Source organism: Salvia miltiorrhiza, chromosome 1, assembly GCF_028751815.1.
Source record: "Salvia miltiorrhiza cultivar Shanhuang (shh) chromosome 1, IMPLAD_Smil_shh, whole genome shotgun sequence".
Classification (NCBI taxonomy): Eukaryota; Viridiplantae; Streptophyta; class Magnoliopsida; order Lamiales; family Lamiaceae; genus Salvia; species Salvia miltiorrhiza.
In genome coordinates this window covers 47,200-70,707 of record NC_080387.1, presented here as the reverse complement: position 1 = coordinate 70,707, position 23,508 = coordinate 47,200, and the positions used below count along the sequence as shown (strand labels likewise).

Genomic DNA, 23,508 nt, shown 5'->3' with positions numbered 1-23,508 from the left:
TTTTATGTCCGATGTTGAATGTAAAATGGAAGGAGAGCAGGTTTTGGAGGATTTTAAAAAGGTGTGCAGGTTTTTTAGTCCGTTGGACATTGTTTGGGTTGTGAGAAAAGAGTTTGAGGATAAAGAGTATGATATGTGGGCAGTGTTGATTTGACAAGGGTGGAATCTCACGTGTAAGATTTTGCTTGACAACTAATCGAGGATGGATTTTGTGAGAAAAGAGGATAGTGTGGCTTTGATGGATGCTTATAAGTCGGCTCAACCAATACTAGAAAGAGTGGAGTAGTTGGGCATGAAATGTGCGGATCAAAAGTGGAAAGAATTGTATTTTAGTCGGTATAGAGTTGACGTCAACGTTGTTTTTTGTTGGATTTGTATACTGAAAGTAAGAACTTTTATGCTTGTATGCAATAATTCCTAAGTTCACTATCTTATCTCCGATCTAAATTGTCAATAATTGCATATGTATGTCCAATTATCTCTATATAAGTAGATTATATGGTGTGTTGTAGATCACATAAGACCTTATAATTGGAATAACCTTATGAGATATAAAATTGATCACAACCGAGACGACTCTAGGACGAGTTGTTGTTTTAGGCTGCAGTATAGATGGAAGTAGTTTGTCTTGGCTACTTGTCTATACTGGTACGTGTAAACGTATTGATAGGATCACAATGAGATGTATTCTTCTGTCTGACTTAAGTGAAGAATCAAGATCTCGGTGGCTTAACGGGACCTAAATCCTAATAAAATTTCAGATGTATATATAAAGTTGTGTATCACTTTGATTTACTATGGGTGGGAGTTACATATTAACTTGAGTACTCTGTATCTTGGGTGATATAACTTTATATATGACATTTGATAATCTGTATTAGGTGACCGAATTCGGTATAGGATGATAACATCCCCTTAAGGAGCTCAAAAGATTTATTGCACTAAACTCTGCAAGTTGATTAAGTTCAGGTGCAATAATAAGGTTGAGTGGTACTACTTAAGGATTAAATAAGAAATTAATTAATATAAGTTGTTAGAAGCTTTAATTAATTAATGGATGTTGGGTATCTTAAATACGGGGGTTCGACAAGCCTAAATACAAGCCCCGACTCATCATCGACAATAAAAGGGTAAGTCAATATTGATTCTCTAGTGGAATGAATAAATATTTATGAATTAATTATGATCTGGGCTGATCATAAGAATTAATTCATTTGAGGCTCATCTTTATTCCTTGCATTTGATCCCTGGGCTGGCCAAAAGACTCATGAGGCCAGTAGGAGAAAAATAACCTAACTAATAAGTCTGACCCATATCCTATATTATAATTATAAATACAGTTCAGCTCTCAGAACAGAATAGACCAAACGTATGTAATTTCATATTACAAAATTAGGTTTTCTGTGAGAGTTGGGTGGCACCTGTTGAGTGGGTGTTTTCTCCGGACAATCCTCGAAGATCGTCGTACATCCGACGTCGGGGATTGAGCGGGATACAGGCCAGAAGATCAGAGCTGGAGTCAGATTTTCGCAGGGAGTCAGATTTTCACCGGAAATCAACTTCTAGCAGTCTTCGAAGAACGACATAAAGCAACCACATAAAGCTCTTTCGAAGAGGAAGAAGTCGTATTTCTGGGCAAAATACGATTGGAGATCGTTTGAGGGGTGAAACGGTTCGTTGAAGTATTTTGTCCTGTTCAGCAATTTATTGATGAGTTCTTAGGAATTCTTCAGGTATTTCTAAACTCTTTTGTACAGTAATTAAATTAATAGGAGCATGCTATGTTTAATCAATGTATGGTGAATTTAGATAATCCAAGAGACGATCATCGGGCGTATCGAGTATTAATTAAGTTTAATATTCCTACAGTTTTTAACCCGAGCAAAGGTCGCTTTGGCGTGAGAGTGATTATCCAAAATTCGGAGGGTCGGATTATTGCAGCTAAGTCGAAGCCGACACCACCTCGCTCAAACGTGTTGGTTGCACAATGATGATGGCAGGGTGGATGGGGTTGTGATGAGAATTGAAGAAGATATTTCACCAATTGAGCTTTATTATGACTCTTTTCTTGCAGCAAGGATTCTAGCCAAACCAGAAAAGGGGAAAGAGCTGTTACAGAAGGACATTTACGACATTATAAAAGCAGCAAGATCTAGCTTTCTTTTAGGAGTTTTCCACATGTATAGGTCTGCGAATGAGGCCGCACACAAGCTCGCTCAGTTTGCAAGTAGGAACAATGAGGAAACTGTGTGGACTGAAGCTTTCTCGCAGTGGCTAGAGGAAGTTGTAAAAAGAGGCCTTATTGATTAATAGATGAGGCTTTTCCCCTTTAATAATAATAATAATAATAATAATAATAATAATAATAATAATAATAATAAAGGTGCTGGTACTGGTATCCCACTTGTTTAAAGAGAGGAGAGAAAACAAAAAATGCTTTAATAAAAAAAATAGGAGAAACCCACATGTTCCTTTTAGCACAATTAGGTGTCTAATTTATTTTCTTTTATGAATTGAGATATTATAAATGAGACAATTCAAAAAAAAAATTGAGACATTATTAATGGGACATAGAGAGTAATTAATTTTTGAATTTGTAGTATTAAGTGTGGCCGGAAATATAATTTGAATCAAATTTTAAAGAATTACCAAGAAAATAATATTGATTTAAGGGGTTATTGCCGTAAAATACATCAAGTTTGCCAATTTTCTGGTTTATATCATGACCTTTTAATTTTGCCAATAAATACATGAATTTAAGATTGATTCTTAAATATCCCACGACGAATAACTCCGGCACAATCGAAACTTACGTGTCATTTACGTGGCTTATGTGGCACGGACGTGACACGAATTGCCAAATCACACACACACTCTCTCTCTTTCACACCCCACAAACTCTCTCTCTCTCTCTCTCTCACTCTCACGCACACACATCATACACCACTCTCAATAGACCCATCCCCCTTCCCCGTCGCAGCTAGTTGCGGCAGATGTTGTACTCGACGACAGTGGCACTACCCCTCCACCGCTAGCCAGGGGCAGCAGGCATCGTGCGATGCCTTTTCTTGCCGCCGCCAAGCCTGCCGCCTTCACCCAAATTCGATGCCCGCCGCAGACCCTCCTTGCCCTCAGCGGAACTTCCTTATTCTCTGACCTACAGCCACTCCGGTGACTCTAGTCGGCCGCCTCTCTTTCCCCCTCCAGCAAACCCTTCCTCACCGACGCCGATAGCCTGCCACACCAAAAAACCAAGCCCACCACACCAAAAAAAACCCTTCCCAAAATTGTTCCCTCCGCCAGCCCCACCACCAAAATTATTTCCATGGCTGACGCCGCCCGCTGCGGGAACACACTCCGCCGCTAGCATTCTCTCCGCCATCGCTGTCGGGAATTGTCTTTCAATTTGCAAATCTTGTTGAGTGCCAAATTCTTCCAATTTTTGTTGGAATTATGCAATTTTCTAGCAGCTCTATCATTGAGCATGGTGAATTCGAGTTTTGGTTTTGGATTTGGGTTTTGGAAAATCAATTTGGTGGGGTTTTGGACTTTGGATTTTCAATTTGGTGGGGCTGTTGGTCGAGGGAGAGAGACTAGAGAGGGAAGATGGTCTGTTGGTGGGGCTGTTGTCGAGGCGCCGACGGAGGAGGGTCTGCTTGTGGGGGAGTGCGGCGGAGGGGGGGCTCTGCTGGGGGGAAGACGGCGGCTCTATTGGTGGAGGAGGGCGGCGAAGGGGGCAGGGTTTGACTTTTGTGTGTGTGTCTTAGAGAGAGAGAGAGAGAGAAGTGTGTGTATGTGTGATTTGGCAATTCCGACAATCACGTTGGCAATCCGACTGCCACCTCAGATTAATTTGGGCGAAATTGTATATGGTGGGATAATTGCGAACAAATATTAAATTCATGTATTTATTGGCCAAATTAAAAAGTCATGATATAAACCAAAAAATTGATAAACTTGATGTATTTTACGGCAATAACCCTTTGATTTAAACTGGAATTTGAATATAATTCATATACTTTCGAGCAATTGTTGACTGTCGCAATTTGTTGAAATATAACAAGATCAACTAATTAAAATATAGAGTGGAACTATATACATGCAACATATGCAAGAAGTGCTGAAACAATTGGAAACTCTATTGCCAACAAGAATTGATCTTTACAGGTACACAGAGTATCTCACAGTTATCAATTTAACTTCTCATCTGCATAGCACAATTCAGAAACTATGCTCTTGATTCAGTCGAATAGGTTTTGGCGAAGTTTGCGAAGCGTTCCAGTCCGCGAACAAGCAAGCTTTCGAGGAAAGGTTGCAGTGCCTAAGCAGTACAGCACAATGACATAACTAGCAGCTTACAGGAAATGCTTCAAATTGAAAAACGATTTCACTACTTACAGATGCCACTGGAGTCAGCAGTGGTGGAACTTCATACGAAACCGTAAGCTGCATTACAAGAAAGCTTTAATGTGTGAACATATTTAGTTGTTCAAGCTGCTAAAAAATGGTTGAGATTCTCTCTTAATCCTATTCTTTCTTGAAATAGAACTATAAACGTTGTAATACATGTCATGAACTGGCTTATTGAACAACTTAACTTAGTAGCAAATTATTATCAATTTCAATATAAAGATGCACCATACAAGGTGATGTAATACGGCTAAGAGAGAATTAGACGTGTGAATTGCAAAAAAGATACAGAGCAAATGAAAATGAAGTGGATAATTTGTAAAGAAAACGTACTTCTACCGAACAAGAATCAGCACCTTTAGGGAAAAATCTTACAGCTCCCCTGCAAATAAGCAAGCAAAATGCAGTGTGAAGCATAGCTAAATTGAAGACAGCCTTTTCAAGTTACTAGGTTTGAAGATGAATATTCCTCGAAGCATTTCACCTTTTATTTACTTAATGGACTGCCATACAGCAGCCATTGAGGAAATGCAGACAAGCACAAAGACGACTACAGACAAAATGCAAAGTGCATCTGACATTTTTAGACAGATGAAGGAGAAAAATAATTCAAGTAAAACTACTGATCTCAAAAGAGATTTCATGCAAACGATAGTGCTATAATAATAATAATAAAATAAAAAAATAACTCTTCCCCTTATCATTTAAGCTTGAGAAGAATGGAAAATCTCAAAAGCGAGAAGACCTGAATGACTAGTCATTTTATATCGAAAAGTTCAAGACAGAAACAGAGTATATGGAATGTCTGGGATAGGACACGGATGTCAAGCACATAGGTCGTGACAAGAGCTTGAAAATCTGACTACGCAAGATGGGTCCACCAGACAATTTTTTAGTACCTATTAGGAAGACCCTCGAGAGATCTCCAGTGAATTTTCTGGTTTAGTATAGGCTGCAAGAAAGAAGCAATAACAACACTTGGTGAAAGTAAAACAACCAAGAAAGCAATGAAGATTGTAAAACAGATACTGGAACTAGTCCTCACTTTTCTCATTTTATTAGTACCTGCATATTTCGCGCGAGCCAAGAAAATTCTATATCACGCCCAAATGCTTTATACTTGAGTGACCATCTTGATAGGTCAGGTTTGTCCTCCAGAATCTAACAAAGACTTAGAACCAATCAATTACTCAACTCAAGAATATCTAGATATGAAGAAAGTGGTTCTTAGCAAGATCAATTGGTGAAACCCATAATCAAGAAACTTCACTTTCTAAATCTTCATCACACTTTTTGGGATTGATATTATACACTATTGAGTATCCTTACCCTTTCAATAGGGTATGAATCAAGCAAGATCTATTGGTGAAAATCATAATCAATAAAGTTTATTTTCTAAACCAAATCTTCATCACACTTAAAGTTCTCATTGCATCCAAAATAAAAGCGAACATAGAATACATCAATCTTAAGAAACGAACCCTAAAAAGAAGAAGTCAAAAGGCCCAAATAATCACACACCTTCACGGATGATATGAAGGGCATCCACTCAGGAATGGCTTCACGATCAGAGTAACACTGATAAGCAACTGAAATCGGGACGTCTATTTCCTTCTTCACCCTGCAAATACGAAACGGGACTCCACTTGTAAAATTACAAAAAATCGATGCTCGATGACTTCAAAACCATGGCCGCAGCTCCTCATATTACCAGATTATCCAACTTTAGTCAATCACATAGCATCAAACTAAGAAATTACATCAATCAAAAGTATAGAGAAGAAGGGGGGAAATCTATTACGTGCAATCCTGCCATTCCATGACGGGGGAGAAGGGCCGCCGGAATTTGACGCCGGTAAGGTGTTTGTGAAAAGTCCTGTTTGAAGGGGCATAAAATCTGCCGACACGCAACACTTTTTTGGCGAATGGATTATGGGAGGATAAAGAGCGGGGCTTGAGTTTCTCGGCGCCGGATGTGGCGTGGTGGTTAATTAGTGCTACCACCGCCGTTGCTGCAGCTGCCGACATTGGGAATGAGAGGAAGCGCCGCCGATCAGATAGCGGATTATTTTTCAAGGTGCTTCAGCCTAGAGTCTGCACGCTTGTTTCGTCGCCGTCGACTCCTCAATACACATAGGAGTATTAGAGCATCCGCAATGGGGTTACATGATAGCTTAAATGATAGCCTACTTTATGATGGGGGACCACATGGTGTAAAGATGCTGTGGGGTTACATGATAGCTTACATGATAGAATTAGTTTTGATTTTTTCATTTTTCATTTAAGTTTAATTTCATAAATTTAAATTACACAATTTACTTCAAATTTAAATTGCATTAATTTTTAAATTCCTAAAAATTACATAAAATTTAATAAAATAAAAACAAATACTACAAATAACTATTCCGGCCCTAGAGGTCCGAAACGTGCCCAAACATGCTCCATCAAATCATATTGGAGCGCGGCGTGCAACTGCCTATCTCGGAGAAGGACATCTCTTTGGACATATTCCTCGAATGAAACGGGGGTTGCTCGACCACTCTCCGTCGAGTCACTGCTAGACGCCCCATGTCCCGCGTCGTCATCTCTCCAATTGGTTGCTCCTTCACCTTCGTGCTCCACAATCATGTTGTGGAGAATGATGCAACACAGTATGATGTCCCGGAGGTGCTCCAAGTACCAATTCCGCGCGGGACTGCGAATTATTCCCCACCGTGCTTGAAGGACTCCAAAGGCACGTTCAACATCCTTCCGTGCCGATTCTTGCATCTTCTTGAACCTCGCCTCCTTCTGATTTGTCGCCATCTTCTTGAACCTCGTCTCCTTCCGGCGCCGATTCTTGCATCTTCTTGAACCTCGCCTCCTTCTGATTTGTCTCCTCCATGATCGCATTAGCTACACTGTCGGATGAATCAGACGAAGAACCGTGGTCGGATTCCGCCATTGTCGGAAGAAATAAGATGAGAGCGCTTGAAAGAGGAACAAGAATGAAAGAAATTGAAAGAAGAAGGAGAATTGTAGAGTGAAAGTGAGGAAGAGGAAGGAGGAAGATGTAGTTATAAAGAGAAGAAAAATTGAAAAAAAATAAAAAAAAATTCAAACGGTCAAATTTTGGCACACAAACCGAGGAGTCAAAGCAGTCAAAGCCTACAAATTTTGATTTAAAATTCGAATTTCCATTTTTTTTTAAAGAGGCGCGTGTAAACATTGTGGATGCCTCTTTTTTTAAAGAGCCTCTTTTTTTTTAAAGAGGCGCCCACAAAAAACACGCGCCTATATATCACTGTTTAAAGGGCTACACGATAGAACGTGTAGCCCTCGTGTAAACCTCTCCCGCAACGGTTACACGATAGCTCATTTACACGATAGCCCTATCGTGTAACCATTGTGGATGCTCTTATATTTCAAATTCTGATTTTTTAACTAATGTTAATTTCTCTATTTCTGAAACATCTTCTTCTTAAAAAAGAGACACGAATTTTAAATTATGTATTTAATAAATGAAGAAATAATTCAATAATTTTTTTTTAAAAAAAAAGTGATGGTAATGCTTAATGGACTAATTAAAATGTAAAGAGATGAGTCAATTTGTATGTGTGAAAATTGTAAAGTTAATAATTAGTGAAACTGTTTTCAAAATTAGGTTACGAAAATATCGAATAAAAAAAACAAAAAGAGATATTATATAGACAAAAATAATATTATTTCTATTAAAAAATACATAATTTATTTTAGTTCGATGAACTAAAAATTTCAACAACATTTAATTCTATTTGAAAATGAAATATAATTAGGTGATAATTTAGAAGTTAAAATTCTCTTTAAATATGCGTGACAAAATTGATATATTTGCCAAAATTAATCTATTTTGGACATGCTTAATTTCCGACTTCTACTTAGAAGTATAATCAAATTTTCAATTCAGGCAAAACTCTAAAATAATAAAAATTCATGTATTTTTTCATTAAAAAAATAATATTAATTAAAACTAAAATTTAAATATATTTTAGAGGTAATTGCGTGTAAATCCATAACGGTTACTCGAAATTGGTTTTTGCCCCTAATTTAAAAAATCTACTTTTAAATCCATAACATTTTATCTTTTAGGCTAATCGGGTTGGAGATTTTTTCGGGTTGTAAATCTTCAACCCTAACCCTAAACTTTCGGGTTTCGGGCTAGCCCATCGAGCTAATCAGGTTAAAGACGTAAAAATAAAATTATCATTTGTATTTTATTAGTCCTAATGATCTAATGTATAATGTATAAAATATATATAGATATTAAAGATATAAATTATATAGCAAAGCATGAAATGCAAAAAATATAAGATATTCAAGATTACATAAACAAAATTATATTAAAATGAGATAATAAAATTTAACATGTATCAATGCACTAGAATCAATCTGGATTATTACTGAATAATTAGTGGATTTGTCATGCACGTCTCATTGACAGGAAAAAATAAAAAATAAAAAATTAGTATCACTTTAAAATGAGATACTAATAATTAATTTCTAAATAATGAGATACTAATAATCAATTTCTACAAAAAAATCCGTCATTAATTTCACTTTTTTTAATGAGATTGCACACACACACACACACATATATTCTAACTAATTAATTTCACTTTTTTTTAATGAGGCTACATATATATATTTATGCAAATACCATAGATCTAAACATAGCAGAAGTTGTAACTGGATGCATCAGTCACAATTCCGTCAGCCCACCGGGTTTTCGAGCTAGCCCTATCGGGTTCCGGGTTAGTCGGGTGCGGGCTAATCGGGCTGGAGATTTTTTCGGATTGTGATTTTTCAACCCTAACCCTCTAATTTTATCGGGTTATTCGGGTCGGCCCACGGGTTTCGGGCTGCATTGACATCCCTAATCCTGACCTATTTTTTCTTAAAACGACATTAACACGATATTGGAATGACACTAATACTATTTTATTTTACGAATGACACTATTTCGAAAATAACATTAACACTATTTTGTTTTACAAATGACACTATTTTAAAAATGACACTAACACTTGATATTCGGGTAGGATAGTCCAATTAGGTCGGATTCGGATTAGGATACGGGTCGGGTACGATCCGAGTGTACCGTACACCCGGGTGTACATAAATTTTTGTGTTCGTGGTAAATGTTATGGATTTACAGACAATTTTTGTGTACGGTACGATCCGAGTGTACCGTACACCCGGGTACGATCCGAGGTCGGACCCTTTTTTTGAGCTGTGATTAATTTTCACTAATCATTTTTAAAAGGATTTATTTATAAAAGTTCGACTTAGATAGTGTTAATATAACTAAAACATATTTTATTTTCACTACTCATTTTAAAAAGGATTTATAAAAGCTTTTTATGTCATCGCATGGATATTTAGAGCATTTCATGTGGTGTGGCGTCGTTGTGGCCGCCAATGTAGATGTTCGATTTTTTTTTACTATTATATATTTTTTCGGTTCTCCAATTTTATGCCTTTTTGAAAATGATATTAATTTTTTTAATAGAAAAATGATATTAATTTTAATAAAATTATTAGGTGTATTGGAAATGGAATAAGAATTCCATTTTTATAATAGTATTAAAATAAAATAATGGTTCCACATTATATATATATAGTTCTATGAAATAATTCTACTAAAAATAAAATAAAAAATATTACTATAAAATTAGAAGATGGACTATAAGCAAAAAAGAGATAAGAAATTAGAACTAATTTTATTAAAAATAAAAAAAATATTATAAAATTAGAAGATGGACTATAATAATAATAATAATAGAAAAGGAGATTAAATTTACGAATGGATAGGGAGTAATAATTTATTTATTTTTTTAGAATTATAAGAGATATATATATTATATAATCAAATAAGTAACTTGTATATAGACGAGACCTCTACACTAAAAATTATTTTTTTTCTTTCTGAAAGTTAGGGACGTTGAACATGTCAATAGTTTTTTATGGACATAACAATAATTTTATTGAACGTTTGGGGATCGAATTCTGGAGTGCGAAATTTTAAACAAATACGTTCATTCATAAAAAATTACTGACATGTTCATCACAATTATTGATATGTTCATCAAAATTTGGACACAAGATTTATTCTTAATTCTGAACCGTTTGATTGATCATGATCAATTGATAAGATTGTTTCTCACTTCTTTAAATATTTGTCTTTCTCAATAGAACTTTACCCTATATATACATATATAGGGCAAAGTTCTATAGAAACGCAAATATAGATAGAGAAAAGAAACAGAATCTCAGTCGTTGATCTTATCTAGTCTAACGATCAGTGTCCGTTCGTTCAACATTCATCGTGGATTTGTGTTGAACATGAACAACCATCGAATCCCCCAGCCCCAACAGTTCAACAAATCATTTTGTACGTTCAACAACATTAACTGTCATGTTCAATGTTTCTATTTTGCGTGCAACACTTTTGTTTCTGTAGAATGCAACCATATATATATATATATATATATATATATATATATATATATATATAGGGTGTGGTTCTAGAGAGAACTACATTATTTGTGAGAACGTGAGAACCATTAAATCTAATGCATTCACTGTTAAAATTAATGCACTCAAAAAAATAAAAAAAAAATTGCTCTCTTCAGGATTCGAACCCAAGATCTGCATGCATCCAACAAGATGATACATCCACCGTAGATCTTGATAATCGAATGGCTGAAAATGGTTCTCCGTTCTTTTTTTATTTATGGTTCTTTCTTGAACCTCTCCCTATATATATATAGGGAGAAGTTCTATGAAAACACAAAGTTAGATGGAGAATGGTGACGCAATCTGGTTCGTTAGATCAATCTTGATCAATGGCTGAGATTAAAAATTAATATAATTAATATAATTAATTCTCATAATAAAATTGGTAAGATCCCTAAAATTACTCACTTCCCATTTTTTCTCCCTCGTCTCTCTCTCTCTCATCCGTCTCCTCTGTCCTCCCTCTCTCTCTCTCCCCTCTCTCACAGACGCCTGTGCGTCTCCATTCTCCATTCTCCAGCAAACTCACCATCTCTCATACACCGCCCGATTCGTCCGCACCACCGCCGCCACCTTCGATCGCCCTCAAGTTTAGCCACCGCCGCCCAAGTTTAGCCCTCAAGTTCAGAGCCACCGCCGTCCAAGTTCAGCCACCGGAATCTTCGACCACCGCCTCCCTCCGTCATCTCTCTGTTCTCCACACAACCACCGCTGCCTCCCTCCGTCATCTCTCTGTTCTCCACACCACCGCCGCCGCCTTCGACCGCCCTCAAGTTCAGCCACCGCCGCCCAAGTTCAGCCCCCAAGTTCAAAGCCACCGCCGCCCAAGTTCAGCCATCGAAATCTTCGATCGCCGCCTCCCTCCGTCCTCTCTCTGTTCTCCACACCACCACGGCCGCCTTCGACCACTGCCTCCCTCTGTCCTCTCTATGTTCTCCACACCACCATCGCCGCCTTCAATCGTCGCCGCCCCGATTCGTCCGCACCACCACCTCCGCCTTCGACTGTCCTCAAGTTTAGAGCCACTGCCGCCCAAGTTCAGCCGGAGAACTTTTGAACTTGTACATATAATTATGTGAACTTATACATATAATTTTATTGAACTTGTACATATATTTCTGTGAACTTTTGATTTTCTGGTATTCTGAACTCCGGCCGCAGCCCCCTTCTCCGTATATTGAACATTCGCCGGATAAGAGGAAGGGGGCGACAGATTTTACAGATAATTTTATTGAACGTATACATATAATTCTGTGAACTTTTGAATTTGTGGTATTGAACTTCTGAACTACGACCACCGTCCCCTTCTCCGTACCTTGAACATTCGCCAGAGAAGAGGAAAGGGGCGGCATAATTTACAGAGGGAGATGAGAGAGAGAGAGAGGAGAGATGGGACGAGAGAGAGAGAGAGATGAGGGGGAGAGAATGGAAAGTGAGTAATTTTAGGGATATATGAATCTTACCAATTTTAATTATATTAACTTCTAATCTCAGCCTTTGATCAAGATTGATCTAACGAACCAGATTGCGTCTCCATTCTCCATCTAATATTGTGTCTCCATAGAATCTAACCATATATTAAATTGAGGTTTATTATAAAGTGAAAAAGAAAAAAAAAACCCTTGAAAGCACAAGATGCAGACTAAGGGCACAAAACTTAAAAAGCGAAGGAGAACAACTCAAAAAGGAAAGTCAGGATCATTATCCAAATCATCCGACCAACGCCTATGGACGACATTATTCATTGCAATCATACTAGGCCTATTGGTGACGTCAACCACAAACTCCATCGGTTTGTTACCCATTTCTTCCGCATTCCTGAGACGACTTTTAATACAACCTTCCGGAATTGCATGTATAGGCTCTCGTCCCTTTACCGAGCCCTTTATATATATATACATATAGGGTTAGTATCTAGTGAGAATATAATATTTAGTGACACCTAAGAATCATCCTACACCTTTGATTTTTGTCAATCTGACGGATATGATTAATAGATTACCATATTTAATTTATGTTATATTTTAATATAATTTTTAGTGATTTATGTGAATAAGGGCAATTTTGGAATGTGAAGAGATAAGAATTACCGATCAACACCTTAATAACCTCAAATCCCTATAATTTCGCTTCCCCAAAGTTACATCAGTCATAAATATGAGATATAGCACAGAAACATTACTTTGCTCATATCAATTCATGGAAGACGCAATAAGATAATAGCCAGTGATTTTGTGGGAAAAAAAGGTATGAACAATGAACCATTATTGTTTTAATAGGCATTTACCTTATATTGTTGAATATAATTCTAAATAAATTTTGTAGTCACGATTAGGATTTTTTTGAAACTATAAACTGATTAAAGAATTTGAGTGGTGGTATTTGTGGACCACTACATATCTATTAGTTCATGATCGAACAATGTATCAATTGTGATTAATTTAATTATAATTTCAATTTTAATGTGTTTATACACATTTTACAAATACTTTTATGGAATCCCAATAAGAAACTAGTGTTAATAGTCAGACTTTACCTCAATCACGATTAAATAATCAATTGTGATGAATTATACTGTAACTTCTGCTGTATGAATGTTTATATTTTGAAATTTTATTGAACTAGTACTATTATTCTATTTTCATTATACGAATGGTGAATATTATTCTTATCTTGGTGAATAGTGATGCATTCGATCGATGTTTAGTGTGATTAATCTTGTCTTGTTTGGTTTTGTTACAAATCTATGTGTTACCTTTTATGAATAAAAATTTATATAGTTTTTTTTTGGACTTTAATACTGTTTAAAATTTTAGAATATTCACATGAACAATTTGAACATATGCATGAACAGTTTAATTTTTGATTTTTTGGTGCACATAAAAGGAGCAACTATGAAGACGACGCAAGGATTCATGAAGAAGCGGCAATGCTCATTCTTTCATATTCATTGTTCATGTAGTGTAGTTCTATTTTCATTATACGAATGGTGAATATTATTCTTATCTTGATGAATAGTGATGCATTCGATCGATGTTTAGTGTGATTAATCTTGTCTTGTGTGGTTTTGTTACAAATCTATGTGTTACATTTTATGAATAAAAAATTATTTTTGTGAATAAAAATTTATATAGTTTTTTTGTTTTTGGACTTTAATACTGTTTGAAATTTTAGAATATTCACATGAACAATTTGAACATATGCATGAACAGTTTAATTTTTGATTTTTTGGTGCACATAAAAGGAGCAGATATGAGGACGACGCAATGATTCATGGAGAAGCGACAATGTTCATTCTTTCATATTCATTGTTCATGTAGTTTCACGGGAAAGAATGCTTCTGGCCATTGTCGTAAACTCAATTTTTTTTTGTTATTCATGTATCTATATTTGTTGTTCATGTTTGTGTGAATTTGGATATGAACATTGTGATTGTGAATATAAGTGATGTTGTTCATGTGTATATTTGGTTGTTCATGTCGGAGTTTGGTTATGAATATTTTAATCATCGATAAGTCGTATGTTGTTCATGTATGAATTTATATATGAACATAGTGTTTGTTCATATAAGTGATACTGTTCATATGTATATTCATGCATAACATTGTTCACAACTATATTTTGATATCAATTTATGTTTGTTGTTCATGAATATATGTGTCTTGTTCATGATTGTGTGTGAATATTGTGAATCTGGATATGAACATTGTGATTTTGAATATAAGTAATTTTGTTCATGTGTATATTTGGTTGTTCGTGTGACGCTATGAATATAATGGGATTGAATGTGGGTGTATTTGTTCATGATTGAATTCGAATATGAATAAAATGTGTATGAATATAAAATTGTTTTGTTAGTGTTTGGAATATGCTATGAGTATATCGTGAATACGAATTAGTCTTGACTTTAATATGAATATCAAATGGTTGAATATGCGATGGATTTGTTCAAGGCTGTCTTTTATTATGAATCTCATGTGTGTGAACATGAATCTCTATGACAGCCCGTCTTTGATGAACAATGCACAGAAGGAGTCTGTGAAGAGGATGAGATTCAACATTATTCTAGGACTTACCATTAGAAAGATACCAGGACGAATTGCTTATTGGGTACTTGATCATTTAAACTATGAAATTGAGGAGTTGGAGATCTGCACATTATCGCGAGTAGTGAAAGAGTAATAACTGCAATGCTAACTATGTCTTGCTTGGATGAGACAATTCAATAATATGAACAAATTATAGACTTTCAACAAATATTATGTTTTATGTCATATTTCAATAGAGCACAAACTCATGATTAAATTTGATAATTGGAATTGAAGTTTATTCATTTTCATTGTTCTACTTTGCTTACATATGCTTATGGAAAAATATGTGCAAAAATTTGGTTATGCACCGTTTTTCAGCAATATCAATTACTCCCTCCGTCCCACCATTTTAGTCCCCTCTCATTTTTCACACATATTAAGAAAATGCATTTAATTTTTATATTTTTATCTTTTATACCCTTATTTATTATTTTCACACGTCATTTTCACATTTAAGTGAAGCATTAAATAAGGTTAATTTAGTAAAAACAATATTTTTATATAGTATTAATTAGAAAAGTGGACTGTCTTTTTGGGACATCTCAAAATAGAATAAGGGACTAAAATGGTGGGACGGAGGGAGTACTTGACAAGTAATATTTTTTAAGGTTTTATAAATGATGTTCCATGTTCGAAATTCTAATAACACAATGATTGAATAAAATTCAAAACATGATATAATGTATTGTTGAATATATGAAAAACATACATGAATAAAAAACATGTTCTTGACTAAAAAATGCATGTTCATAATTTAATACAGTCATGAATAAAAGTTAAGATCAAAACAATTCAAACCACAAACTAAGGTAATGAATAAATGTTCATTCATTTTATTCATGTGAAAACATACATGAACAATATGGTCATTAATGAACAACATACATGAATGTGACATTATGTTCGCACGAACAACATACATTGAACATGACAATATTCATGTGAACAAGAGGGAGTTGAGATTTTCTCTCACTAGATTGGAGTGCTCTCACTTCTCTCTAGACTCCACACCGCTCTCTCTCTAGTTTCTCACGAAAATTTCACGCCTCACGCATTCGGGAAACTCCATTCCTTCACGGTAATCATCACGCATCATCTCTTATCATCATCCTTGTGAAGGAAATCAATAGGGAAAGGAAGAAATTTACGGTTCAAGCGTCGGAGGAACTCCTCCGGGGGTTATCCCTTTAAAACCTTGAGTTTTGGGGTCAACCTCTCCCACTCCACAAAAGTTCGAAGGAAAACGTCAAGGGGATTATCTGTTGAAATTTCACGAAGAAAGAAAGGAGTTTGCGGTGTTAAGTGGAAGTCTTGAGTACACTTTTCATTAGCATTGCTCCGAGGCGTTGGAGTTTTTTCATCCTCGAGCCTTCCTTATTAAAGCTCATCTCCGGCGGAAGAGTGGAAGTCTTGAGTACACTCTCTACTGTTTTTCGTGTTTCATCCTTCCGTGGACAGCCGGTGAAGGGGAAAACCACAACCATTTCCTCGGGAGAAAGGTACACATTCATTTCAGTTTGTTCGGTAGTTCTCCGCCTTGCTGTTCTTAGTGTGTTCTCGTTTATTTGGGGTGTGGTGTACCATCTTTACCGTTTTTAGGTGTTTTCTTTTCTTGTTTGGTCTGTTCTTTTTGGGTATTTTCCGGTGATTTGTGGTGTTTGTATCGGCTTGCTGCTCATCCCTGTGGTGCACTTGCTGCCGGTGGTCCACTTTGAGCCGTGAGATTCATTGGAACCTTATCGGAAGAGAACTTGACTGGTCGGAAAGGGACTCATCCTTCGCCGGAATTTCTAACGTCATTAAACATTTGAGCGGTGTGAATAATTGCTTGGACGATAACATTAATTACCAGCCACTAATCCCACCTTGGTTTTATTTGCCTCATTTCAAATTTCAATTTTGGTGGTGTTAGTGGGGAACACTTGGGCGGTGGTCTTAATTAAAGTGCTTAGTCCATTATACTTGGGCGGTGCTCTTTAATCTACTATCTAAGACTTCTTTGACCGAGTTTTATTGCTCTTTTTACAAGCTTTAAATTTTATTTTATATAAAAAAAAAGAAAATAGAGTTTTAATTTTTTTAAAAAAAGGAGTGTCTTGTCCTTGCCGTTCTTTGCTTCTAACTTATGGCAGGAAAGAAAAACAAGAGTGTGAGTAAGGCCGGCAGCCCTAGCACAGCACCATCATCGGCTGTCCCTAGCACGCCCGGGGGGGGGGGGTGAGACATCCATGACGCATGCCGAGCAGCCTTGCTTCAATGCCTCCCTCTTGCCCGCTTGTTGTTACCAAACGAGGAGGTGGCGGATGCCGAGCGGCCTCGACGCGAGAACTCGCCCACGCCCATCCAACCAAAAATTACCGATGGGACGATCACCCCCACTGACTTGGAAAATTTTCGCACATACCGTGAGGTGGTGACAGGGGATGAGAATGCCACTATTGAGGAGGACCATATAATTGAGGTAAATGACCTTGATTGTCTTGACTCCCCTACAAGGGTAGCGAGACGTATCGAGCTTGGAAACCTCGGGGAACATGAGAAAGACTTCTACATTGGCCTCCAAGATGAATGGTTTTGTATCCCCATGGGTAAGAAACTTGGGGAATTTCAATAATAAAGTTATTGTGAATCCATCTTTGCTCTCTCTTCCAAAAATTGAGCCTAATGTCGTTAATGATATTTTAATCTTGGAAGATAAGGATTACATCGCTACAAAACATGCGTGGGGTTTTTGTCTCCTTGGTTTCATTGCAGGGAAACTCCCCAAGAAAGAGAGGGTATCGGAATTTGCAAAAACGTGGCCGATTGGATGCAAAATTTCCTACCATGAAGAAGGATGGCTAGTTTTTGCATTTGAATCTGCCGAAAACCGAGATAGAATTTACCGTGGCAGACACTATGAGATTGAGGGCTCTAAATTATCACTATGCCATCTCCCTCCGGACTTCACTTTTGATATCTCCGCAATCAACAAATACTCGGCGTGGGGGTACCTCCCTAACCTTCCACTCGAGCTATGGAACGAGAGAGCCATATCCAAGATTGCGGCCCAAAATGGAACCCCGATCTCCGTCAATGTTCGGGGTTCCATTTTGGGCCGCAATCTTGGATATGGCTCTCTCGTTCCATAGCTCGAGTGGAAGGTTAGGGAGGTACCCCCACGCCGAGTATTTGTTGATTGCGGAGATATCAAAAGTGAAGTCCGGAGGGAGATGGCATAGTGATAATTTAGAGCCCTCAATCTCATAGTGTCTGCCACGGTAAATTCTATCTCGGTTTTCGGCGGATTCAAATGCAAAAACTAGCCATCCTTCTTCATGGTAGGAAATTTTGCATCCAATCGGCCACGTTTTTGCAAATTCCGATACCCTCTCTTTCTTGGGGAGTTTCCCTGCAATGAAACCAAGGAGACAAAAACCCCACGCATGTTTTGTAGCGATGTAATCCTTATCTTCCAAGATTAAAATATCATTAACGACATTAGGCTCAATTTTTGGAAGAGAGAGCAAAGATGGATTCACAATAACTTTATTATTGAAATTCCCCAAGTTTCTTACCCATGGGGATACAAAACCATTCATCTTGGAGGCCAATGTAGAAGTCTTTCTCATGTTCCCCGAGGTTTCCAAGCTCGATACGTCTCGCTACCCTTGTAGGGGAGTCAAGACAATCAAGGTCATTTACCTCAATTATATGGTCCTCCTCAATAGTGGCATTCTCATCCCCTGTCACCACCTCACGGTATGTGCGAAAATTTTCCAAGTCAGTGGGGGTGATCGTCCCATCGGTAATTTTTGGTTGGATGGGCGTGGGCGAGTTCTCGCGTCGAGGCCGCTCGGCATCCGCCACCTCCTCGTTTGGTAACAACAAGCGGGCAAGAGGGAGGCATTGAAGCAAGGCTGCTCGGCATGCGTCATGGATGTCTCACCCCCCCCCCCCGGGCGTGCTAGGGACAGCCGATGATGGTGCTGTGCTAGGGCTGCCGGCCTTACTCACACTCTTGTTTTTCTTTCCTGCCATAAGTTAGAAGCAAAGAACGGCAACGACAAGACACTCCTTTTTTTAAAAAAATTAAAACTCTATTTTCTTTTTTTTTATATAAAATAAAATTTAAAGCTTGTAAAAAGAGCAATAAAACTCGGTCAAAGAAGTCTTAGATAGTAGATTAAAGAGCACCGCCCAAGTATAATGGACTAAGCACTTTAATTAAGACCACCGCCCAAGTGTTCCCCACTAACACCACCAAAATTGAAATTTGAAATGAGGCAAATAAAACCAAGGTGGGATTAGTGGCTGGTAATTAATGTTATCGTCCAAGCAATTATTCACACCGCTCAAATGTTTAATGACGTTAGAAATTCCGGCGAAGGATGAGTCCCTTTTCGACCAGTCAAGTTCTCTTCCGATAAGGTTCCAATGAATCTCACGGCTCAAAGTGGACCACCGACAGCAAGTGCACCATAGGGATGAGCAGCAAGCCGATACAAACACCACAAATCACCGGAAAATACCCAAAAAAGAACAGACCAAACAAGAAAAGAAAACACCTAAAAACGGTAAAGATGGTACACCACACCCCAAAGAAACGAGAACAAAGAACACACTAAGAACAGCAAGGCGGAGAACAAGGAGAACTACCGAACAAACTGAAATGAATGTGTACCTTTCTCCCGAGGAAATGGTTGTGGTTTTCCCCTTCACCGGCTGTCCACGGAAGGATGAAACACGAAAAACAGTAGAGAGTTTTGCACTGAACTAAATATTCTGCCTTAAAGCATACAAATTTTTAATTGTTCTGACTTTTCATACGATTGCCCATTTTTGGCGAATTAATATCATCTTGGCAAGCTGAAATGACAAACCAATATCATAGTAGTTAACTAAATTTGCATAGACATCCAACTATGATCTTTAGTAGATCGACCGTTTAAGCTATGTGTTAAATTCATACCTCTACATAAGTGAAGTAGGTAAACCTATTGGTCCTTAATAGCAGGTCTAGCTTAAAGTTACGAGTGCAATGGGGGTAAGGTAAGGATAGGAAAGTGGCCGCCGGAGAGGAAGCCCTTGAAGATAGCTCCGTAAGCACAACTAAGCTAATATGCACCGGAGAAAGCCAGGTGTCGTAGGTAAGCTCTATTTGTTCCAGAGCATTGATTCCTCATAACGAATAGGCTAGCTAGCATTAGTTTATCAGCAACCGACAATCGTGTGAAAAAAAAGACAGAAATTTTAGTTCATGTGCAAAACTAGATTATGGTGAAAATTCATATATTAGACTCAATTACCCCAAAAAAGAAAAGAAAAGGCAAACCATCCACTGTACCTTCTTTGCTAGAGCTTCGTGGAGGAAGTAAAGCAGAATGTGCTTTATCGTAAGAATAGCCTGGCAAATTTATAGATCTGGATATAACATGAAATCACAACTAAACAGTTCATTATAGATATACAACTCACATTTTTTTTGCCTTTTTCATGGTCTGTCCACAGCAGCATAATGTTGCCTATGAGCATCCAAGAGGAAAGGGCAAACGCGGATGTAGTTAGATCAAAAGAATAACAAAAAATTCCATCAATCAACTCACAAGTAGTAAAAGAACCATTCAGAACGGGAATCCTGTATGCAAGTTCTTCTTTGAGGACTCTGCTAACCTTCTGACGCATTTAGCATTTTTATATGCCGTGAGCAGCTCTTCGGCCACGCTCTCGGGGTGGCAAGATATAAATGCTTTGATGAATCTCTTATCTGACATCCTCATCGCTCTCAACAAGAGAGGTCCCTTGATCTGAGGAGCAAGTCCCATATCGTCAATTTTACATGCTATCAGGAAACGCGGTTTCAGGACCTTCTCCAGGTTGAAGAAGATCAGGAACGGATTATGTAGTACCACGCTGGCTGGTAGCTTCATCGTACCTAGTATATATGTCATGTTCCTCTGGACTTTATCAACAGATAGGGTCATCACGAGCGGGGAACGTCCGATGAGACAAAGATAGTCATCCTCCGAGAGCCCGTATTTCTCCATACTCAGCATCTTTTCACGGATGGTCTCCATGCGTGATATAGCAACTATGGAAACCACGTGTTTATACATCTTTGAACGCTCCGAGACTCCAGTCCTACGGATGTAATCTAGCTTCTCTTCATTCAGGTTAGTGCGTGGGATCAAAGTGGGGCGAGACAGAAGCACAGTTATCAAGTCCTCTTTGCTGAGGCCCAACGACTCGTACATGGCAATGATGGGTTTCACTTTGTTTTGGAAGTCGTAGATCAGTAGAGAAGGATTCCGCACGATGGCCTTCACTAGGACCTCCTTTGAGCCGAACAAACCCTCCAGATATACAAGGCGTTCGTTCAGATCAATGTTGATTCTGCAGTTGAGCAAGCGGGGACGGCAATGCACCATCTTTACAAGGTCAGCTGATTTGATGCCCAAGCGAGAGAGTATGTCGAGCTTAGACCGAAGGATATGAATGTCCATCTTACGTAAAGATGAACGTCGCTCAAAAATCTTGGATATATCACTCTCACTACAACCCCATTCTTGGAAAATGTCAGCTGATTCTCTCGATTTCTCCTCATCACCAGCTAATTCTATCCCTGCTTGTAGACTTTCAACGGATTCACAAGATGTAGTATGAAAATGTCCAGGTTTAAGAACATAAGGATATGAGCTAAAGCGGAGAAACACGAAACTTGAATCAGTTTTCTGACGCTTATGTAGGCCCTGAAGAAACCCAAAAAAAATTTTAAAAAAATTGATCTTTATATATCATCTACAATCAATGCAAAGGGGAAAGTATCAATCCTGTTGGCACTAAAGAGAATGCAGCACCAACAAAAATCAAGGCAAAAACGATAGTAAAAACTGTTGGTAATATAGAGATTGTGGCACCAACATGATCTCTTAACATAATAGCTATTGGAGACAGCAAAATAACCAGAATCTCGAACCAAATTTCTAGGTTTCGAGTAGGATCAACGCTGCCTACTCTGTACAAATGTTAGTAGTCTAGGAAGGGGACAGAAATGACCAAATGGTACTGAATTAGGGATCATTTCAAATGTTGTGTTGAGGGAGGAACGAGAAAAATATCCGGTTTACTTCTCTTTCCATTTAGTTGGAAAATGTAACAAAAAAACATTATGCTTCACATTCTATGAAAGATATAACATTCTCAGCTGAGTCCAACACAATATACTTTTAACACTTAATCGGAAAGATGAAAAAATCCTAGCAAGCAACAATTTCACCATTATAAATTTATAATACAATTTGAATATTGGATAACATAACGCATACTTCTTATGGAAGTAATTACAAGTACAAATAGCCAATAAACCATCACTTAACTTTCTCCTTTTCTGCTAATTTCATTACTACATAAAACATACTTCTAATGGCAATGCTTACAACTACAAATAACCAATAAAACCACCAATATCTTTTCGTTTTTGTTTTTTTTCTTCTTCTGCTAATTTCATGCAAAAACCAACATAATCGTCATTACAAATAGTTCAGCATCCAACAATCAATTTTTATGAATGCAAGATTAGATGCAAATGGCTTACTTAAAACTTTTCCAATCCTAAAGCTGAAATAAAAAAGGAACACATAAAAAAACTGGAAAACACGGGCAACATCAAGAACATTAGCAAAAGAGAACTCACTGTACATGAACAAGCGAAAAATGAAGAGGTGCGGTTGTGCAAGCGGCGGCCGGCAACAAAAGCAGCACCTCTCCTGGCGGCGTGCAAGAGTACCATTTATTTACCAATAACTCAATTATAACCGAATTAACTCTCAGAGATAAGAACAAGATTTGCCGCTGCTGCTGCTGAATTTGGGGGAAAATGAAAATAGAGAAAAGAAGAAGAAATCAAATGGGCTGCAGCTGCTTGCTCCGCTAACAAAAATAAAAAAATGTGCATCAATTTTTTAGAGCTTGATGGGCCGCCCAAATATTGTTAATTGACGTAAAAATTGGGCCATACATGTGAAATTTAGGTAAATGCTCCTAAACACACCCATTTTCTTGCAAATAAACTAAAATTTTTCTTTTAAATATATAACTTTTAATTATTCTAATTTTTCACACGTTGTCAATTGTCTTATAAATTAATGATAAGATGGATACTTGAAATCTTTACATGACTTAAACGGTCGATGTAATAAACGATGTAGTTGGATGTCCATGCTATTTCAGCTAATCACGATGTTGTTAATTTACCACTTCAGCTAGCCACAATGACATTAACTTGTCAAAAATTAACAATCATGTAAAAATAAGAATAAATGAAATCGTGTATATAAAATGCATAATTTTTAATTCATGTGTAAAATTAAATAAAAATTGATATATTTAAGTCCAATTATATCCCTATAGATCATAAAGAAAAATCGGCTTGCATTCTATTGTACATGAGTAGAACTTACCTATCTATGCACATCTCGGATAGCAATTTTGAATT

General features: G+C 37.4%; 2 protein-coding genes across 5 annotated transcripts; both read right to left on the bottom strand.

Annotated features, from left to right (window-relative positions):
* Positions 1 to 4,121: 4,121 nt before the first annotated feature.
* On the bottom strand, positions 4,122 to 6,555 carry LOC131006420 (uncharacterized). Of its 2 annotated transcripts, XM_057933590.1 has the most exons (7): positions 6,212 to 6,555; positions 5,932 to 6,031; positions 5,476 to 5,571; positions 5,310 to 5,362; positions 4,744 to 4,792; positions 4,399 to 4,446; positions 4,122 to 4,321 (listed from the first exon to the last, which is right to left on the bottom strand). In XM_057933590.1, exons 1-7 carry the CDS (start codon positions 6,436 to 6,438, stop codon positions 4,229 to 4,231), a joined length of 666 nt encoding a protein of 221 aa, XP_057789573.1. In that variant the 5' UTR covers positions 6,439 to 6,555; the 3' UTR covers positions 4,122 to 4,228. The 2 variants fall into 2 exon arrangements, with proteins under 2 accessions (XP_057789573.1, XP_057789574.1); XM_057933591.1 differs by lacking the exon at positions 4,122 to 4,321 and having other exon boundaries at positions 4,394 to 4,462; positions 6,212 to 6,549.
* A 13,737-nt stretch (positions 6,556 to 20,292) lies between these two features.
* On the bottom strand, positions 20,293 to 22,969 carry LOC131007145 (transcription termination factor MTERF9, chloroplastic-like). Of its 3 annotated transcripts, none has more exons than XM_057934302.1 (2): positions 22,708 to 22,969; positions 20,293 to 21,763 (listed from the first exon to the last, which is right to left on the bottom strand). In XM_057934302.1, the coding sequence occupies exons 1-2, from the start codon at positions 22,801 to 22,803 to the stop codon at positions 20,639 to 20,641; spliced, it is 1,221 nt and encodes a 406-aa protein (XP_057790285.1). In that variant the 5' UTR covers positions 22,804 to 22,969; the 3' UTR covers positions 20,293 to 20,638. The 3 variants fall into 3 exon arrangements, with proteins under 3 accessions (XP_057790285.1, XP_057790287.1, XP_057790286.1); XM_057934304.1 differs by having other exon boundaries at positions 20,293 to 21,636; positions 22,708 to 22,935; XM_057934303.1 differs by having other exon boundaries at positions 20,293 to 21,636; positions 22,713 to 22,935.
* Positions 22,970 to 23,508: the final 539 nt, after the last annotated feature.

Bases quoted from the DNA above. Each gene is read 5' to 3' on its own strand.
- LOC131006420 (XM_057933590.1), bottom strand. From the start codon at position 6,438: ATGTCGGCAGCTGCAGCAACGGCGGTGGTAGCACTAATTAACCACCAC. The intron at 5,572-5,931 runs GTGTGTGATTAT...AGTCTTTGTTAG, and splicing joins CCTTCATATCATCCGTGAAG to ATTCTGGAGGACAAACCTGA. The intron at 4,322-4,398 runs GTAAGTAGTGAA...TGTACTGCTTAG, and splicing joins TGCTGACTCCAGTGGCATCT to GCACTGCAACCTTTCCTCGA.
- LOC131007145 (XM_057934302.1), bottom strand. From the start codon at position 22,803: ATGGTACTCTTGCACGCCGCCAGGAGAGGTGCTGCTTTTGTTGCCGGC. The intron at 21,764-22,707 runs GTGAGTTCTCTT...GGGTTTCTTCAG, and splicing joins TTTTCGCTTGTTCATGTACA to GGCCTACATAAGCGTCAGAA.